Consider the following 18,650-nt stretch of genomic DNA (forward strand, 5'->3'; position numbering starts at 1 on the left):
TGAAAGGGCTTTGAAAACTCCCAATATATGCATCGAGTTTAGTAAGTGTTCAGTCCATGAAGCCTATTATTTGACGATTGTGTGTGTATGTGTGTGTGCACTCAGATGTCTATGGAGACCAGAAGAGGCATTAGATTTCTTGTGAGCCTCCCAAACTTGAGTTCTGGGAACGGAACCCTAATCCTCTATAAGAACAGTAAGCATTCTTCACTGATGAACCATTTCTCCAGCCCTCCAAAGCTTTTATTTGAAAACAGACCATCCTCAGAGAGGTCCAGTGGGCCCTAACAGAATGCTGAGTGGCCCTCAGGGCTCTGGGCACAGGGAACATGCGTATAAGCAATGCTGTGTCAACGAGCTGGCTAGGAGAATGGTTAGTTTCGCGGAAGCCGGTGGGAGCTGCCTCAGATGGCAGGCCTCCGGGTCACCTCTCCATCACCCTCAGCAGTTTGGCAAGAGCACGTTTCTCAGATTTAAATTGTCTATTGGGCAAGGATCTTATGACTGAAGTCATTTAGTCTCATGTAGTCATGCCCTCTTGGTCTGCTCCCTCCCCCGGCTTTCTTTGCCTCTGTGCGATGCCTGTGGCTGAGTCCACAGCGCCTAGGGCTCATCACCTTACCAGGCCTAGGTGACGGGCACAGATCCCGTCTAGAAGCATGCTTTGGCACGTAGCTCTGCTTAACCATCCTTGAGTTAAACAGCGCATTCCTAGTTCTTCACCTTTTGGAAAAGGGAAACAAACACCCTCCTAGTCAAACGTCATGCTGTCACCATGGCAGATAGCCAGCTGGCGCCCACCGCGGGCAGACCCCCCCGCAGAGAGGGACCACTGACAACTGTGTACACCCAGCCGCTCCAGCTTACTGAGAGATGAATCTTGGTACGGTGTTTTTCCATGGATGGTACTGGGAAGCTTCCCACAGTTGGTCCTTCTGTGGTCTCTTTTCTCTATTTTCTGTTTCCTTAAAAATAAAATAAAAATAAAATTTGTAGGCCAGCCTGGTCTACAAGGCATGTCCAGAACAGCCAGGGCTACAAAGAGAAACCCTGTCTCAAAACAAAACAAAACAAAAGAAGTCTTGAAGTGTTAAATTTTCTCTGATTTCTCCAGACCGGTGAGAGAGCTCAGTGGGCAAGGTCACTTGCCACCAAGCCTCGTGGCTTAAGTTTGAGCCCTCGTTACCTGCACCACATAGGTAGAGAACTGACACCTACAAGTTGACCTCCACAACTATGCCATGGCATATGCCTACACACACACACACACACACACACACACACACACACACACAACTTTAAAATGTGAAAAGAATGTGTATTTTTTTTAAAGGAATTTGCAGTATAGAATTCTAAGAACTGGTGTTTTCTTCATAACACTGTATCAAAATCATCCTGGCGGGGGGTGTGGGGAGGTTGGGGATTTTTTTGTTGGTGGTGGTTGGTTGCTTTCATTTTCAGGCAAGATCTCACACTGGTCCAGGCTGGCCTGTAACAGCAATTCTCCTGCCTCCGACCTTCAGAGTCCTGGGACTTCAGGCCAAGCCACCACACCTGTCTCAGAACAGTTTTTGTTGGAGGAATAAGCGTGCTGTCCATTAGTACTGGGTCGCATCACTCTAAGTACAAGCTAAACGGAATCCCGCAAAGTGGGTTTTGTGTATGTCCAAGGGGATACCGCTGGGGGCCTGGAGTGCACGTTACAGTGTGTGGCCACCAGGGGGCACCAGAAAGACGCAGCTACAATCAGGAGTTTCAGCCTCCCTCCACACAGATTGTAACCCTTCCAAAATAGTTTTAATTAATAACAGCTCTTAACAACTCTCTTGCTCACCCCCGGGCTACATTAACAGACCCTGGCGGAAAGCGTGCATTCTAGGGTAAAAGGTACGGTGTCCAGGACACCCTGCTACAGATGACTCAGGCTTGCCCAGGGCTGCCTGAAGAATTTACAGGATTGCTGAGCAAACACAGGTCTGCCCAGCTGTGCCTAAAGCCGACGGTAATGGAGAAGGGACCCCATTTGGGGTTTCTGGGGTTGGGACTGGAAAGCCAGGCCCTTTCCAGCCCTCTCCTCCTCATGGAAAAACATGCTCTCCTCCTGAGTCATGTATTTTCTCACACCTCATTTTCTGTCTCCACCCTGTGCCTCTGGGGCCTGGGAACATCTGCTCCCTGAGTGGAAAGCTTGGATGTCGTTCAAGCGAGCCCAGTCCAGCGCATCAACTGCATTTCTCTGCCGCTTCCAGACTCCTTTCCACACTAACATCTGGCCAAGCAGAGCAGCCGAGAGCGATTCTCCCGGAGAAGGCCTTTTTTTTCCAGCAGGCCAAAGCAGCTAACATTTACTCTCCAATCCCAAGCCCTGCCTCGCGAACAGCACTCAGAGCATATTAATGTCACACCGGCGTTTTTACATTCAGGCAGTTTACAACTTGTGTGTCATCAGAAAGAACACAACCCGCCGACCACAGCAAATCGGGGTTTTAATGGAAAGCACACAGCTTACTCTTTGGCTAATGATTCCTCAGGGCAATTGTGTTACCAAGATTTCAGTTCCTCAGCCATGTGTATCATGACTTCTTACCGTGGAGTCACTTGTGTGATTTTTTTATAACTGTCAAAATATTTCACCAGACCTAATAAAAATCTGTATGTTTTAAGGATCCCAAGTCTGGGCTGCTAATTAATTCAGTACACACAAGCGTGGGCTGCCTGGGTGAGTAAGCTTCGGTGCTGTGCTTACAGAGGATCTCAGAGCTGACCCAGGCTTGAAGCACTCCAGAGTCCATCCCACCAGGCAAGGCATGGGCCTCCGGAGCCTAACCCCATGCTGCTGCTGCTTCTAAAAGCGCTCCGAAGGGTGGCTCCTGCAGAGGAGTGCTTTCTAACAGGAAGCTACAATCCTCCAGACCTTGTCATCCACACTTATTGGGCTCATTATGTACTTAAACAGCGGTTGCAAAACAGTTCCTCCCTCCTCGACCCTTGACCTTTGCCAGGTAAATCAGCTGAGCCTTGTCCTAACTGATAGGAGCTACAAACAAGTAAATGTCCTGAAACCACATAGGCCAACTGTTGTTCCAGTGGGTGTTTGGTAATGGCTTCTCTTTAGGGTTTTATGGCTTACAGCTTGTTGACACGGGAGGATTTCTTCCTTGGGAGTTCAAAGGTCTGCCCTGAGGAGAGGAATGACGCTTGTTTCCGGCGAGACTGAGGGGCTCAGGTGAGACCCAACAGGAAAGGCCACGTGTGTGTGCTTGAGTGTGCATGTGTGTGCTCTCCTGTGTTGCAGTCACACGAAGGGGAATGTCAATGCACACGAATGCAGAGGCCACCGCTGTCTCCCTTATCGCCCTGAAACAGGGTCTCCTGCTGAACAGGAAGGCTGGCTGACCTTCTTTCTGGGGTAGGGCTTGGAGATCAGTGCCAGAACCCTTGCGTGGTATGGATCTGTTCCATCCTTGCAACAAAAGAAAATCCTTCGACTTCCCAAATACTCTCTCAACAGTATTTCCAGATTTCAAAATATTTTTGGGGGAAGAAAGAAGCGCAGCAACTAAGACTGAGGCTCCCCTCCCGTGAACCAGGCCATAAGAGGCTCTGCCTGAAGCAGCGAGAGACATCAGAGCCCATCGAGGGCTTTTTCCTCTGCCGCCCCTGGGCTCCCTGGCCCGTCTGTAAGGGGTGCCTAGCAATTGTCTCTGGAGTGGATGGCAGCTATTGGCTTGCTACAGAAGGCTGGATCTCGGGGCCGGGCTCCTCCTCACCTGGAAAATCTGCCCTCTCTGGTTCTTTACCGCAGAGAGCATCAAAAGCCTTGCAGGGGGTTTTAAAATAGGAACACGCCTTACCCCACCTGTGTGCCAGCACTGCCCAGAGGGGGTGGTCTGGTAGGAGCCACGCTTTGAAGTCTCCCGGGTGATTCTGATGAGCATCCCTAAGCAAGCGCGAACCTCAGCAGGTGCAGCGTGGCCCACAGCTGAACGCGGCCCAGTGTGGGGAGATCTGAAGACTTGCTCTCACTGGCACTGCCAGTGGTAGGCGAAGGTCTTTCCTGGGGCTGGGGATGCGGCTCGGTGCGTAAGAATATCTACTGAACGAGCATGAGGGTCTGAATTTGAATCCCCAAGCCCCTACCAAATGCACAGCATGGCTGCAGGCGTCTGTATCCCTAGCATTTGCAGGTGTGTGTGTGTGTGTGTCACGTGCCACAGCGTGAATGTGGAGGTCAGAGGACAAGTTTGAGGGTCCCGCCTTCCACCTTTCTGAGACAGGCCTCCCGTTTCCGTGGGTGCCCTGTGTAGGGCAGCCAGCCCTCCTGTTCGCCACCTTCCCTCTCTCTGCAGGAAAGCCACCGCAACTGTCTTTTCACATGGGTTCCGGGGACCAAATCTGAGTCACCAGGCTTACACAGTTAGCACTTCTACCCACTGAGCTCTCTCCCGGCCTCTAGAAGATAAATTTTAAACCAGTCTGACCACTGGGCACTCCAGCTCAAAGCTGGTTTTTGTTTGTTTCCCAAAGAAATGTATTCACACGTGAATCAATACAAGATCTAGGGCTACTGATAGCCTAAATGATGGAAACACACATAAACACCATTAAACACATACAGTTGCACAACTGAATTGAAAAGCAACCGGCCGTGTGGTTTTGACTGCGGCCTTGCCATTCATGCAAACAGAACACAAATGTCCCCCTTTCGCTGTTATGAACAGTGCTGGCACAAGCAATACTGAACATGTAGGTTTTTCCACATTTTGGATTACTTCCTGAGGAAACATCTGGGCCAAAGGTTTTTGAGTGTGTTTGTGTGACGACACGTTTTTGCCAGGTCGCTTTCCAAAAGTTTCTCCATCGGGTTACACAGCTGCCAACGATGTGGGTGGCTCAGCTTCAACCACAGCCCTCTCAGCACCAAGAACTATCCCTTGCAAATGTTTTCACTAACTTAAAGGGGCGGGGGAGAGCAGGCCTCGATGGCCTCCTGTGCCAATCAGCCACGTTTCTAGTATCAAAGGAAGTGAAAGTTTCCCTTAAGGTTATTTTGTTTTGTTTTGTTTTCTTTCCTACTCACAGCATTTAAGGTCACATCCTATTTGCTCATTCATCCTTTTTTTGAAGGGCTTCAGTATTATTACTTTTCCTTTGTGGAGAGAAACAACTACTGTGTTTGATTTCCCGTTCTGTCCCAGGCGCTTTTCCTACAGCCTTCTCTGTGACTTTCTGTCATTCTAGCTCTGACATCTCCACTTTAATGATGAATACAACTATACAAGGTCACAGAGGGGTGAGTTGCCGAGCTGCGAATAACCCTTTACGGTGTGGCTCACGTCCATGTGTTCTTAACCCCATTTGTGCTTCTTCATCAGAGCACTGAGCAGAATAAAGATTTCCACACCAACATTTATACACTCTCTGTTTTCCATTATCGGCCCTCAAAAACAACAACAGAAAACAGAGGTTCCAGTGTTACAAATGTAGGCTCAGGCTTGGTGTCCAGGAGAAAGTAGGAACAGCTAATAATAAACGAACACTGGTGAGTTTCAGGAACAGGCAAACAAATGAACAGGGAGATAGCAGGTGGAAGAAGCGACTGTCTGGGCTGGGCTGGACTAGGAGAGCCTGGCATTCCCTCGCAGGAGTGGGTCCTGCCCACCACTACCCACCTGCTTCATCAGAAGGTTCTGTGCACTGTGTGATCCATCCCCTTCCGTGCTGAGATGGGATTCTAAGAAACCAGTCAACTATGCGTGTCTCACCTTTGTAAAGTATTCCTCCCCGGCGAAAAGCCTTTACAAACCCAAACTCCCAACCAACAGAGTTATTGTATTTTTTTTTCCTGCCTATTATATATAATTAGTACTGGTTGATTTTCGTTAACTTGACATGTTACAGTCATGGAAAGAAAAAATGCCTCCATCGGACTGGCCTGTAGGCAAGCTGGTGGGGCATTTTCTTGATTAATGATTGATGTGGGCGGGCCCAGCCCACCTGGGCTTTTTGAGACAGGGGCTCCTGAAGTTGCCCTGGCCGGAACTCACTCTGCAAACCGGGCAGGCCTTGGATTTGGGACCCACCTGCTTCCGTCTCCAGAGCAACTAGACTTGCAGGCGTGCACCACAGTCTTGGAAACAAATTTTAAATAAAGAAGGAACAGAATGAGCATCAGGGAACATGCTCACAGGATCATGGCAGCCTGATGGTCTTTTGATCAGTTTAATCCTGGGCAGCTATATCCATACTTGGCCTATTTAGGTAAGCAGCTGCTGGGGGCTGTTTGTTTATTTGTTTTAAATAAAAAGGAAGAAAAGGCAGTGCACATGTCAACAATTTTCTGAACTTCCTTCTCCAGCTGGTGGAGGGCCCATGGGAATTTAATTCAGTTCTCCTGGGCCAGTAGAAGGAGCCACCTATGGGACCACGTTGTGTGAATGGCCTGCGGCTGCTCCACCTTTGTCATTCTTTGCTGTGTGGGACCCTTCCCCTCTGGCTCTGGACTATGTGGCCAGACGAAGCAGACCCCCCCCTCCACCCCATTCCATTTCAGGCTTGACACCAAGTGGTAGGAGGCCCCTGGGAAAGGACTCACATCATAGAGACCAGATCACTGAACTCCTTGGAGGTGGCCTCCTGTGGCCCTGCCCTTGGCAGACCTGTCACCTCCATTCCTTGGGAGCCCCAGGGCCCTGGAAGACAGCAAGCATGCTCCTCTGTCATCTGCAGAAACACAGAAGGCCCCATTAGGACTTCAGGCCATTGGAAATGATCCACTGAGCTCTGAACCCAAACACCCCAATGTGCCTTTACCTCCTGTCCCAGACTCTCCCCTCAGCCGGGGTCTCACCTCAGGACTGAGTTTAAATGCCCCTGGCCACCATCTGTCCCTTAGGACTCTGGCCTCCCAAGCTTAGCTTTCGTCATACCCCATTACCTAACAGGCATGACTAGCTAACACCCAGGTGATATGCTCACCCTGATCCCTGCCCTGTTTTAAGTACCTTTCATACATTAACTCATTTAAATGTGCCAACAACCCTGCCAACCAGGCGCTGTTATCCCCATTTTCCAGAGGAGGAAACTGAGGCACAGAGTCCCAAGATCACAAAGCTGATAAATGACAGAGCAATATTTGAACTGAGGTGGGCTGGCTTTCAGAGTCATGCAGAATGCATTGATCATTAACTCCTCACAGTCCCTGCATCATTCTGCAATCATTCTGACCCAGTTCACGAAGCATGACTGTTCCTCGAATCCCCATGAGAGGTGATTTTTCTGACCTACCCTTTATTCCTAGGAAAGGGCCTAGCATTTACCAATGATTGCTTTGATAATGCACAAATTACCGAATGAGTAGTTTTATCGGTAGACTCTCTCCCAGGGCTACGCGTGGGACTTACAGATGCCATCACTTCCTAACAGCTGCTGTGAACTTAGGGCCAATGTAGCAAGAGCAAATTCAGGCCTGTTGGGCAATGGCTGGACTAACTGAGGCTCCCTCCTACTGCCCTGGAGCTAATGCAGGTTCAGGCCAAGCAGGGTACCATACCACTGGTGTTGATATCTCGGGCAGCACGGAGACTGCTGTTGGTCCAAAGGGCTTCTGGTGTAAGGACACAAAATAAGCCAGACTCAGGCTGAGCTTGTACAAAGGCTGGAGCAAGGAGTCCTGCTTCGTACCAGGGAGAGGGGCACAGAACGGCATCCCCATGAAGCTGGGCTCGCCAGGAGGCAGGTGCCTGGAGGAAGCAGACTTACTTCTTTGGAAGAGTCACTTTTCTATAATATCTTGGCTTTAGCTGACAAAAACCTCAATCAGATTTTGAATCTCTGCTTTGGGCCGGGCCTTCAATACTGTATGAAACTAAAGAGTCAATTGAAGGCAATTACTTAGATGACTCAGTTTCTCAGAATTTTAATGTAGTCTGGGTTGTTCTGATAATTGAGGCGACAAGAACAAAAAGATGAGTTGGGTGTGGTGGGTCAGGTCTGTAATCCCTGTACTGTGGGAGGCAGAGGAAGGAGGACCACTGCAAGTCTGAGGATAGCCTGGTCTTTGTGGTAAGTTTCAGGATAGCCTGGACTACATAGTAAGACCCTGTGGTTAAAAAAAAAATATATATATATATATATATATATATATATATACATATATATATATATATATATATATATATACACACACACACACAAGGACTGGAAGGATGCTCAGCCAACAAAGTGCCTGTGCTGTAAATACTAAAAACACAGAAACGCTAAAGCACAGAAATCTGCTGCATAAGTATGCAATCCCAAAGAATCAAGAGACAGAATGCAGACCCGGACTCAGAGACAACCTAGTGAGTTGGATTTTTAAAAAAAGGTGGTTGGGTGGGACTATTGGGGCCTGGAGAGATGATTCAGCAGTTAAGAGCACTTGCTGCTCTTCCAGAGGACCCGGTTTTGATTCCCAGTGCCCACCCACCTCAGGTGGCTCCTCAAAACGCTAGCTTCAAGGGGACCCTATGCCTCTGGCCTCCCAGAGTTCCCGTGCTTAGGTGTACACACCCCCATTAAGACACATACACATAACTAAAAATAGTTTTTTAAAGAGGGAGTATAAAATTAGGAAGAGGAAGAACTTTTTTTCTAGGCACGATCCACGAACGATTTGCTATTCATCCGAACAAGCTCGCTCTTTATTGGCGTGTCATTTTGAACTGCGGCATTGGATCCTAAACTAATACAGTGTTTCCAAAATTAACACTTGAAATAGTTTCCAATCAGGAAGAGCTGGCTCCATTTTAAACAACATGACTCATGAGGCTTTGGCAAGTCAAGAAGGATTAAAACAGAATCCAGCAAGTCTACAGTTGCGAGTCCACATGTGAATAGACAGCGTTTCTCCTGGCGCCATCTTAGGCTGCTGAGGATACAGTTGCCATGACTTCAAGGATGACTGGAGAGCTCCCAGAAAGAGAGGGCGCCCCAAATGTACTCTCACACACCAGCTTTCCCTTTCACATCTTCAAGCAGACTCTCCAAGTTGACATTTTCAACTTCCACGTCTCTGAGTGGACAGAAGTAGGTGCCTTCTGGGATGAATGGCCAGCCTTCAAATTAGGGGCAACAGGTCTACACAGGAGGACCCTGGGCCGTGTTATCCATGTCGTCTGTCTTCAGGCAGGAAGGAAAAGGCACATCTGCCCTGAGTAACATCCTATTTAGAGTTCCATTCCAGTGCTCCAGGCTCTAGTCCTCATTCACTGCTTCCAGCATCTCTGCTCTACCCTGGCATGATTGACTAGTGCTTCTCTGGATCCGATGACGTCAAGGTCCCTCATGTTGTTGTTGTTATTGTTATTATTTTGTATGTGTATGTTTCTGTGTCTGTGTGCTAGAGTGAAGGCAAAGGAGAGCTTGGGAGAGATGGTTCCCTCTATCTGTGGGTCCCGGGGCATAAACTTAGGTCAGCAGGCTTGAACAAGATACAGCTTCACTCACCGAGCCATCTGGCCAGCCGCTATAGGGAGATACTTGCTTCTCAGGAGCTGGCTGCTAAGCCTTCCTGCCGAGTGGTTGGAAGGGAACCCAGTTTTGCATTGAGGATCAAACCCATGAGAGGCAGGTGCTTTCTCAGTGAGCCACACCCCCAGCCCCCACTCTCCCAGTCCTGAGAGCTGTGGTTCCGAGGAAATCATTGTTATGTAAATTTACAGGAGGGCAGATAAAAATCTACAAATAACCCAATCAACAAATTTATTATTCGTGTCAGTTCGTGTTTACATAAGGTCATATTTTATCCAACACTCATCTAAGTAACTTGGGATTAAATGGGAAATAGAAAGTGGGAGTTGGGACTGACAAGATGGCTCAACAGGTAAGAGCACTTACCAGTGCAAGCCTGACGACCTGCGTCATCACGTGAAAGGCTGCACCCATGTGATGGCATGCTGCTGCAACCCCGGGACACCCGTGGCGAGATGGAAGCCGCATTCAGAACCTCAGACCAACTAGCCTGCCGCAGACCCTGGCAGCACCCCAGGGGAGGAGAGAACCAACAGCCCAAAGCTGTCCTCTGACCTCCACGTGCGTGCCCTGACAGTCATGCATGCCCATTCATACGCAAGCACATGTTTGCACGCATAAATAATTAAAAAAAAATAAGTGGAAATCGGAGACAAGGAGAGACCATAAAAGAAGTGAGGGCCAGAGGCTACAGTTGAGTGGCAGGGGGCTGGCCTAGCGCATTAGTGACTTTCCTGCTGCTGTGATAAAACACCAAGACAACTCACAGAAGGAGGCTTTGTTCGGGCCTATCGATCCAGAGAGGCAGAGTCCATCAGGGCAACAAGCAGCAAGCATGGCAGCCAGGGCATGAAGGAAAAAAAGAAGAGGAGGAGGAGGAAGAGAAAGAGGAAGAAGAAGAGGAGGAGGAGGAGGAGGAAAAGAAGAACCGGAAACGGCTCAAGTCTTTAAACTCTCAAAGCCCGCCTCCAATGGCCTACTTCCTCCAACAGGGCTGTACCGCCTAAGACTCCCCAACCACAGCTACCATCTGGGGACCGTGTGGTCAGACACACAGACCCGTAGAGGATACTCTGACTCCAGCCACCACACCTAGCACACACAAGACCCTGGACTGAACTCCAGGGGGAATAAAAATTGAGATTCAAGAGAGCAAGACTCCCAGGTAGCATAAAGTACGGAGACCAAAGATGTGACTGGAGACAGTAGATGTGACTAAAGGGAAAATGACACGGAGATGTAGGAAATGTGGGGAATTTATGACTTTTCTTTCTTTCCTTTGTTTGTTTGTTGAGACAGGGTTTCTACGTGTAGCCCTGGCTGTCCCAGACTCACCCTGTAGACTAGGCTAGCCTCCAACTCACAGAGATCCTCCTGCCTTTCCCTCCCCGAGGGCTGAGATTAGTAATATGTTTTTAATAAAGGCCCAGCTCCTGAAGGAGCAAATCACTACCCAATAATTCACCAGTTTCTTGCCCCTGTAGGGAGACTTCATCTACAGTAGCCTTTGGCGGGTCCCTGCCAAAGCTCCCCATGCTGCAAGACCCCGACGTTCGTAGGACGATGCTCTCTGCCCTGGGAGCCCACAGGAGACTGAGAGCTAGTCCTGAGTTGTGGGCCCTTGCTTGTCCTGAAGTGGCTTCAACTAAATGTGGGGAAAGACTGGGTCCCTCCCTCATCCCAGTGGGAGAGCTTCTCCCGTATATGGGATATAATTGCAGTTCAAACCCTTTTGATTTATATTCATACCAGACAGAGTGTGGTTGCAGCTAGGATATAAATAAACACTGTATAACTTTGGTCTCGATGAGGACCGAAGCCTGTCTTCAAAATAGCTGCCAAAACGAGAGAATCCTTGGAAGACAGATATACTTATTCTATTAACTTCCTTAAAAAAGAAAAAAAGAAAAAAAAAAGCAGAAACGTGGCAATTTTTTCCCACAGGAAAAAAAAAAACAAACAAATAACAATAAAGCCCCCAAGCCTCTGGGGGGTGGAAAACAATATGCCAATTACTGCTAGCTAATTACGAAGTATTGGCATATGGTAGGCAGCTTTCATTTATTTTTCTAAAAAGTGAAATGGTGCCTTGGGGGAAAATACCTCAGGACGATGTTTCCAAACACGAATCATTAAAATATTTTGGCATCAGGATTTCCTGCTACAATGCTGTGAGTGGAAAGAGCTAGGCTTGAACCATACTAAGCCTACTCAATGGATCTGTTTAATTCATACCAGGAAAATTAATGAAAAGAAGCTTAGCCTGGAGTTGTGGAATGAATTTTTAAATTATTTGGAGTGGAGAGAAAAGAGATTGACTCCATGAAAATGGAAAGCTCAATATGGGAATGAATCCAAGCATCCAATGTGACATCAAAGACTTAACTTTTGTTAAGTTTTTTTTAACTTTTGTTTAAGTTTTGTTTAACTTTTGTTTTGTTTTGTTTTTTGAGACAGGGTTTCTCTGTGTAGCCTTGGTTGTCCTGCACTCATTTTGTAGACCAGGCTGGCCTTGAACTCACAGAGATCTGCCTGCCTCTGCCTCCCTGAGTGCTGGGATTACAGGTGTGCACAACTTCAGCCGGCTGCCATAGTTTAACTTTAAGCTTTCGTGTTTTTTCCTCTGTCAGAATTGATGGGTCCCTCACCCGTAATCTAAGCCATCTACTGATTAGGTATCACGTTTGCATCATGTAAAGTTGAAAAGCTGTTAAGTCAGACTACCTTAAGTCAGCACCGTCTATGCACACGCAATAGATTGTAGCTGTTGTTACTACAAATTCCTATTAGTATAGAAATGACTGGGCATGATGACAGACACCTTTAGAGGCAGAGGCAGATGAATCTCTGTGAATTCAAAGCTAGCCTGGATATAGCGAGTTTCAAGCCAGTACAAGCTACATAGTGAGACCCTGTCTGGAAAAAAAAATACTGAAAATGAATAAACATGACTTTGGAAACCTACTGACTATTGAGCATATAAATGGCTAACCTGGAGGATTTTTTTTCCCCTATAGCCACCCTCTTTCTTTGGCTGTAAAAGGCTGACCCCGGTTGCACTGTATTATCAGGATCCTTCAACCCTGGCTTCAGCTGTTTTTAGCTAATGGAAGAGAGCAGCAGGACAGAGGAGTTAACTAAAGAGGAGGTGAGAGTCCTGCTTTCTCTGATTCTCTCATTCTTGCCCCACCACAGATTGGCCACATCCTTCTACCAAAAGCCACAGAACTTCTCCAGCTGCAGCTGCTCCCTTGGGCGCCAGGGCACGCATTTCCCCTGCTCCTTCAGGCTTGGGGATGAAGTAGCTCCCCACATCCTTCGTGGGTTTCCCTTAGCCTTTCCCAAGCTGTTGTAAAACAATGCCTTTACCAAACTCTCCTCAGGTACCACACTCAAGTCAACCATCAGGTCCCACTCTGGATGCTGACTGACACTGTGAATCTCACAGACATCGCTGGGGACTTCAGGGGGCTTCAGTGTGGGAGGTAGAAGGGATGCCACAGGTCTGGCTGAAGGGAGGAATTGGGGGAGTCTAACAAGTTTGAGTGAGAGTATGAGCAGGGGGCAAGGTAGAGTTCACAGAAAGAACACGAATTTCCAAGAGAAGATGAACACAGACACTTAAGAGCCATTGGCGAAAATCGAGGGGCTAGCCCGCAGAAACCAGAAGCAGGAACATGGCGGCGAGAGCTATGAGAGGGCACCAGGTGGTCAAAATAAGGACACTAAGAAGGGAAGAGCTGGCAGGCGTGGTGGTGCATACCCATGATGCTCCATATACGGGAGGCAGAGACAGGAGGATCATTTCAAGTTCAAGGACAGCCTGGTCAATACAGTGGGTCCTAGGCTAACCAGGGCTACATAATAAGACTCAGTCTGAGAGCTCAAAAAGGACTTTTATATTTAAATCACATCTTAGAAGACAGGACATGGTTCGTCTCATTTAATATCCTAACGGCACTGAAGTGAGAAGAACACGCCACAGTATGTCTAAGATTACATAAAATCCAAATGTCTTCCAATTCGCTGTACTGAGGAGGCTGCTTTCAGCTGCCTCTAGGCCTTCCTCCAACACTGAATGCTGTGGGCCTGCAACTCTCAGACCACAAACTGACCAGCTAAGGGGCCGCCTTACAGTCCTGAAAGTCTGTTCAGCCTACACAATCAGAAAGAAACTTCTTCAGCTGTGGCCTCTGAAGGCCAGTGATTCAAACCAGTTCTGCTTTGCTGGGCCCTTTAAAAGTCTTCATTTGCCCATCTGGTCACTGTCCTTTGTCAGTCATGTTGCTCCTCAGCTCCCTGGGTTCTGGATCTAGCTTCCAGGATCCCTAGCTCCCACGGGCCCTGATGCTAAATCCACCTGTATCTCTTTCCTTCTGTGAACACCTGACACCCTGGTGCCCGCTCCCTGCTTCTCAACACCTTCCTTCCCCAGGCTTCAGCAGCTTCATTCCTTCAGGTCTGCTTGATCCTTGGAGTCCTTTGTCTTTAGTTTCCTTTGTGAGTCTGTCTGTCCAGTGTCTCCCCCCCCCCCCCGCCCCGATTTCCCTGTTGCCTGGGACTCTGTCCTTGACCCTTTCTACTTATTGCTCTGTGGCTGTCTGTGCGGCTGGGAGCATCTCACCCACAACTATAGCTTCAACCCACAACTCTACCGAAGTGTCAGTTCCGACACAGATACTGCCGAAGGTGAGATCATTGCTATAACTTCCCGCAGACTTCTCTCATGCGAAGGTCCTCACAGGGACTTCACACTCAACTCCTGGCCTCTTCCTGCTTTCCACACCCTTTCTGAGCTGGATCCTCTAAGTTGATTTCTGACTTCAGTTACTCTGTAACTATCCACACCTCCCCCGCCCCCTTTAGGATTTACTTATTTCATGTATGTGAGTGCTCTATCTGCATGTACACCTGCATGGGAGAAGAGGGCATCAGACCCCAGTGTAGATGGCGGTGAGCCTCCAGGCCACACCTCCTCTCTTTCTTGATCATCTTTCTCTTTAAATCTATCACCCTCCTCTCCATCCTTCAGAACCATATAACTTTCCCAGTGTTGGCTTCCTAACCGGTCCCTGCCCACAACCTCACCTCCATGGTGCTTGCTAGGCCTTGCCTTCAACTTCTGCCCTGTTGCTCCACCATCAAACTCGGGACGAAATTCAAGTTCTTTTCATGACAGGATCCTTGCCTGTCCCTCTAGTCTCCAAGTGCACTCTGAGCTCTATCTGGTAGGCCTCACAGGTCCCCACACTAGTTGTGTGTGGTCCTTGTGCCATTGCGCTTGCTGTTTCTTTTTGGTCTGGAAGACTCTTGTTCCCTGTTCTTCCAAGCTCAGTTTGTGATACCCAAGTGAGCAGTCATCTTTCAGGACCATCCCAAGCCTCTCCTCCATGGCAAAGGATGAACTTCTGCTAGGTGGTACACCGGCTTTCATATCCCCCAGCTGCGTTTTAATGATCTGTCCGCCAATCTGTTCCTAGTAGAACAAAAGACACCTGCAAAGGAGGCGTTTCTCCAAATCTCTGGTACCTGGGCCAGACATTTAAAAATGCTTGGTAATTCTCTGTTTAGCTCTGTTCCCCATTTTTAAATTGGATTACTTGATTTGTTGCTGTTTAGCTTCTTGAGTTCTTTATATATACTGGATATCAGCCCTCTGTCAGATATAGGGTTGGTGAAGATCCTTTCCCAATCTGTAGGCTGTTTTGTTCTGAAAACAGTGTCCTTTGCTTTATAGAAGCGTTTTAGTTTCATGAGGTCCCATTTATTGATTGTTGCTCTTAAAGCCTGTGCTGTTGGTGTTCTGTTCAGGAAGTTGTCTCCTGTGCCAATGAGTTCAAGGCTCTTCCCCACTTTTTCTTCCAATAGGTTTAGTGTGTCTGGTTTTATATTGAGGTCTTTGATCCACTTGGACTTTAGTTTTGTGCAGAGTGATAAAAACAGAATTCTTAATAGAGGAATATCGGATGGCAGAGAAACACTTAAAAAATGCTCAACATCATTAGTAATCAGGGAAATGCAAATCAAAACAACCCTGAGATTTCACCTTATACCCATCAGAATGGCTAAGATGAAAAACTCAAGTGACAACACATGCTGGAGAGGCTGTGGAGAAAGGGGAACCCTCCTCCACTGCTGGTGGGAATGTAAACTTGTAAACCACTCTGTAAATCAATCTAGCACTTTCTTAGACAATTAAGAATAGTGCTTCCTCAAGATCCAGCTATACCACTCCTAGGCATATAACCAAAACGGGCTCAAGTACACAATAAGGACATTTGCTCAACCATATTTGTAGCAGCTTTATTTGTAATAGCCAGAAGCTGGAAACAACCCAGATGCCCCTCAACTGAGGAATGGATACAGAAATTGTGGTACATCTACACAATGGAATATTACTCAGCAATGAAAAGCAAGGAAATCATGAAATTTGCAGGTAAAAGATCATCCTGAGTGAGCTATTCCAGAGGCAGAAAGACACACAGGGCATATACTCACTTATAAGTGGTTATTAGATATATAATATAGGATAAAACTACTAAAATCTGTACACCTAAAGTAACTAATCAGGAAGGATAACTCTGGCTAAAATGCTCAATCCCCATTCAGAAAGGCAAAATATCAGAAGAAGGAGAAAAGAGGGAACAAGTCAGGAGCCTGCCACAGAGGGCCTCTGAAAGGCTCTACCCTGCAGACTATCAAAGCAGATGCTGAGACTTATGGCCAACCTTTGGGCAGAATGCAGGGAATCTTATGAAAGAAGGGGGAAATACTAACACCTGGAGAGGACAGGAACCTCACAAGGAGAGCAACAGAACCAAAAAATCAGGGCCCAGGGGTCTTTTCTGAGACTGATACTCAACCAAGGACCATGTACAGTGATAACCTAGAACCTCTGCACAGATGTAGCCCATGACAGCTCAGTCTCCAAGTGGGTTCCCTAGTAATGGGAACAGGGACTGTCTCTGACATGAACTGATTGGCCTGCTCTTTAATCACCTGCCCCTGAGTGGGGAGCAGCCTTACCAGGCCACAGAGGAAGACAGTGCAGCCAGTCCTGATGAGACCTGATAGACTAGGGATCAGAAGGAAGGAGAGGAGGACCTCCCCTATCAGTGGACTTGTGGAGGGGCATGCGTGGAGAAGGGGGAGAGAGGTACAGGGGAGATACAAAGTGAATAAAGTGTAATTAATAAAAAATAATAAAAATTTAAAAATTTTATTATTTTTTACTTAATAAATAATAAAAATGCTTGATAAGTGTTTTCTGAATGAACAGAGCAGTTGATTGATGTGACGAGGAAACAAATAATCAGTGGGTTCTTTTCTGGGTTTGGTCCATACTGTGGGGTTCCTGCAGCATAGTTTTGCCCTGTATCTTGTTCAAGCCTTCATTAAGTCTTTAGGCCACTGACCCCGTGGCCTAAACTCCATCTTCCACATCTTCAGCTCATTTGTTTCCACCCAGTTGCAACCATTGTCCCCTTGCTCCACCTCCATTTCCTACGACAGCTGTTAAGCTGTTAAGGCGACAACATTTAGTCATTTGATTGGCTGTGATAACAAGCAAGGGTATGAAAGCGTGTTAAAGGTTATGAGCAGAACGTCCTGCTTTGAGATTCATTTTTAAGCATTTTCAGAGTCTTACATATTAAGTTGCCAGACACTAGCTACTTTTACAATTGAAATATACCAGGGCCCATCCACTATACACAGGTTCACCCTTTACAGTGGCTTTGATGTTCTTCTCTGGAACATTCTATGGTCTGGGTTTTATTATAGGATGAATGGTGAGGTAAGCAATAGCTTCCTTAAGAAGAAAAAAAAGGATAAATACATACAAAAAACAGAATTCTAAACCATAGAGCTCCAGAAACTAAGATGGTTTCCTTTTCCTTCTCCCTTCCACTCCCACCGCTGTGCAGACTATTCATTGCTATGGAAAGCGTTTACCCACAGGAATTTCCAAGGAAAGACTTAAAAACTGTATTAAGTTCATTACCAATCTTATGTCTTGCAAATGACAGAGAGAGTCCTGTTTTATTCTTTTGGAAAATTCTTGTACCTGCAGTTAAAAAAAAAAAAAAGATATATCATTCTTGGCACGCCGTCTCCTGTTTGATGTTGGTTGTTTCTAATGCTGACAAATTGTTCTCTGACCTATACCACACACACACACACACACACACACACACACACACACACACGCACATTTAATAAGCATTACCTTAGTCTTTAGCTGGTCAGTCTGTTCTTTCAGTTTCTGGCACATCTGTTTTCCTTGGGAGATCTTTTGGTATATGTAAGAATTTGAGGAAGGATATTTCGGAGGTGGTGATAGCAATGTCCCCCGATAGTTCTCGGATTCAACCGCTATGCAAAATAAAAGGCAAAGTACCACAGTTCTACTAAGTGTTACAAATAGGAGTCTCTGAAAATCAGCACCATTTGCTTTTTTTTTTTTTTTTAAGGTTTTCAAAATGCTTCTCTAGATAAAAGTAGTTCTCAGACAGTACCTGTGAGAAGTCCTTGGAGGGTGTCTATGGCAGACTCCATCTGCAAGATGAAAGAGTAGGGAAGCATTGGTGTGGATCTAATCAATGAGAGTGTTCAAAATGCCTTGTGTCCTGGCCATTGAGGAGGCAACATAGGGCTATGATCCAAGCTCTGATCGCCATGTTGAGGTTGAATTTCACCGCGACACTGTGACTGGGTGACACAGGAAGTTGCTGCTCATTACTATAAGCCCCAGATTCTTGGTGGTAAGGTAGGGGACACTTGAGAATGTGCCTTATAGGGCTCTATCAGGGTTAATCGGGGTCCACATTCAGCTGACACTATGATTGTGTGTTTGACACTAGCACTTAGAATACGCCAACATGTCTCCTAGACTTAAGCTCCATGAGAGTAAGGGCCATTGTCAGTCTCACAGCTCTGTTGCTGGTGTTCTCGTTAACATCAGACATGGCAGCCAGACTTTAGGAATAACACGATATACATTAGATGCTTAATGTTGAGATGGTGGTGGCTCCTGCTGCTGCAGGCTAACTGGACAGGGTTAAACTCCTGAGTGGTTCCCTTTTGGGGTCTTGCTGCTCCCAATACATGGAGCTGAGAAATATAAACATGCCAGAGAGATG

The 18,650-nt window shown here is 47.1% G+C and overlaps 1 protein-coding gene across 1 annotated transcript in view; it reads right to left on the reverse strand.

The window, feature by feature from the left end:
• Positions 1 to 18,650, reverse strand: part of Aknad1 (AKNA domain containing 1) — a 33,711-nt gene that overhangs the window by 9,809 nt on the left and 5,252 nt on the right. The window contains exons 2-6 of the mRNA XM_021631646.2: positions 18,027 to 18,066; positions 17,738 to 17,883; positions 17,513 to 17,575; positions 6,596 to 6,723; positions 868 to 965 (exon numbers count right to left, since the gene is read on the reverse strand). Of these exons, the coding sequence (XP_021487321.1) occupies positions 868 to 965; positions 6,596 to 6,723; positions 17,513 to 17,575; positions 17,738 to 17,883; positions 18,027 to 18,066 (475 nt within the window). The remainder of the gene's footprint in view (positions 1 to 867; positions 966 to 6,595; positions 6,724 to 17,512; positions 17,576 to 17,737; positions 17,884 to 18,026; positions 18,067 to 18,650) is intronic.

The sequence above is a fragment of the Meriones unguiculatus genome, chromosome 10 (genome assembly GCF_030254825.1).
Source record: "Meriones unguiculatus strain TT.TT164.6M chromosome 10, Bangor_MerUng_6.1, whole genome shotgun sequence".
Lineage (NCBI taxonomy): Eukaryota > Metazoa > Chordata > Mammalia > Rodentia > Muridae > Meriones > Meriones unguiculatus.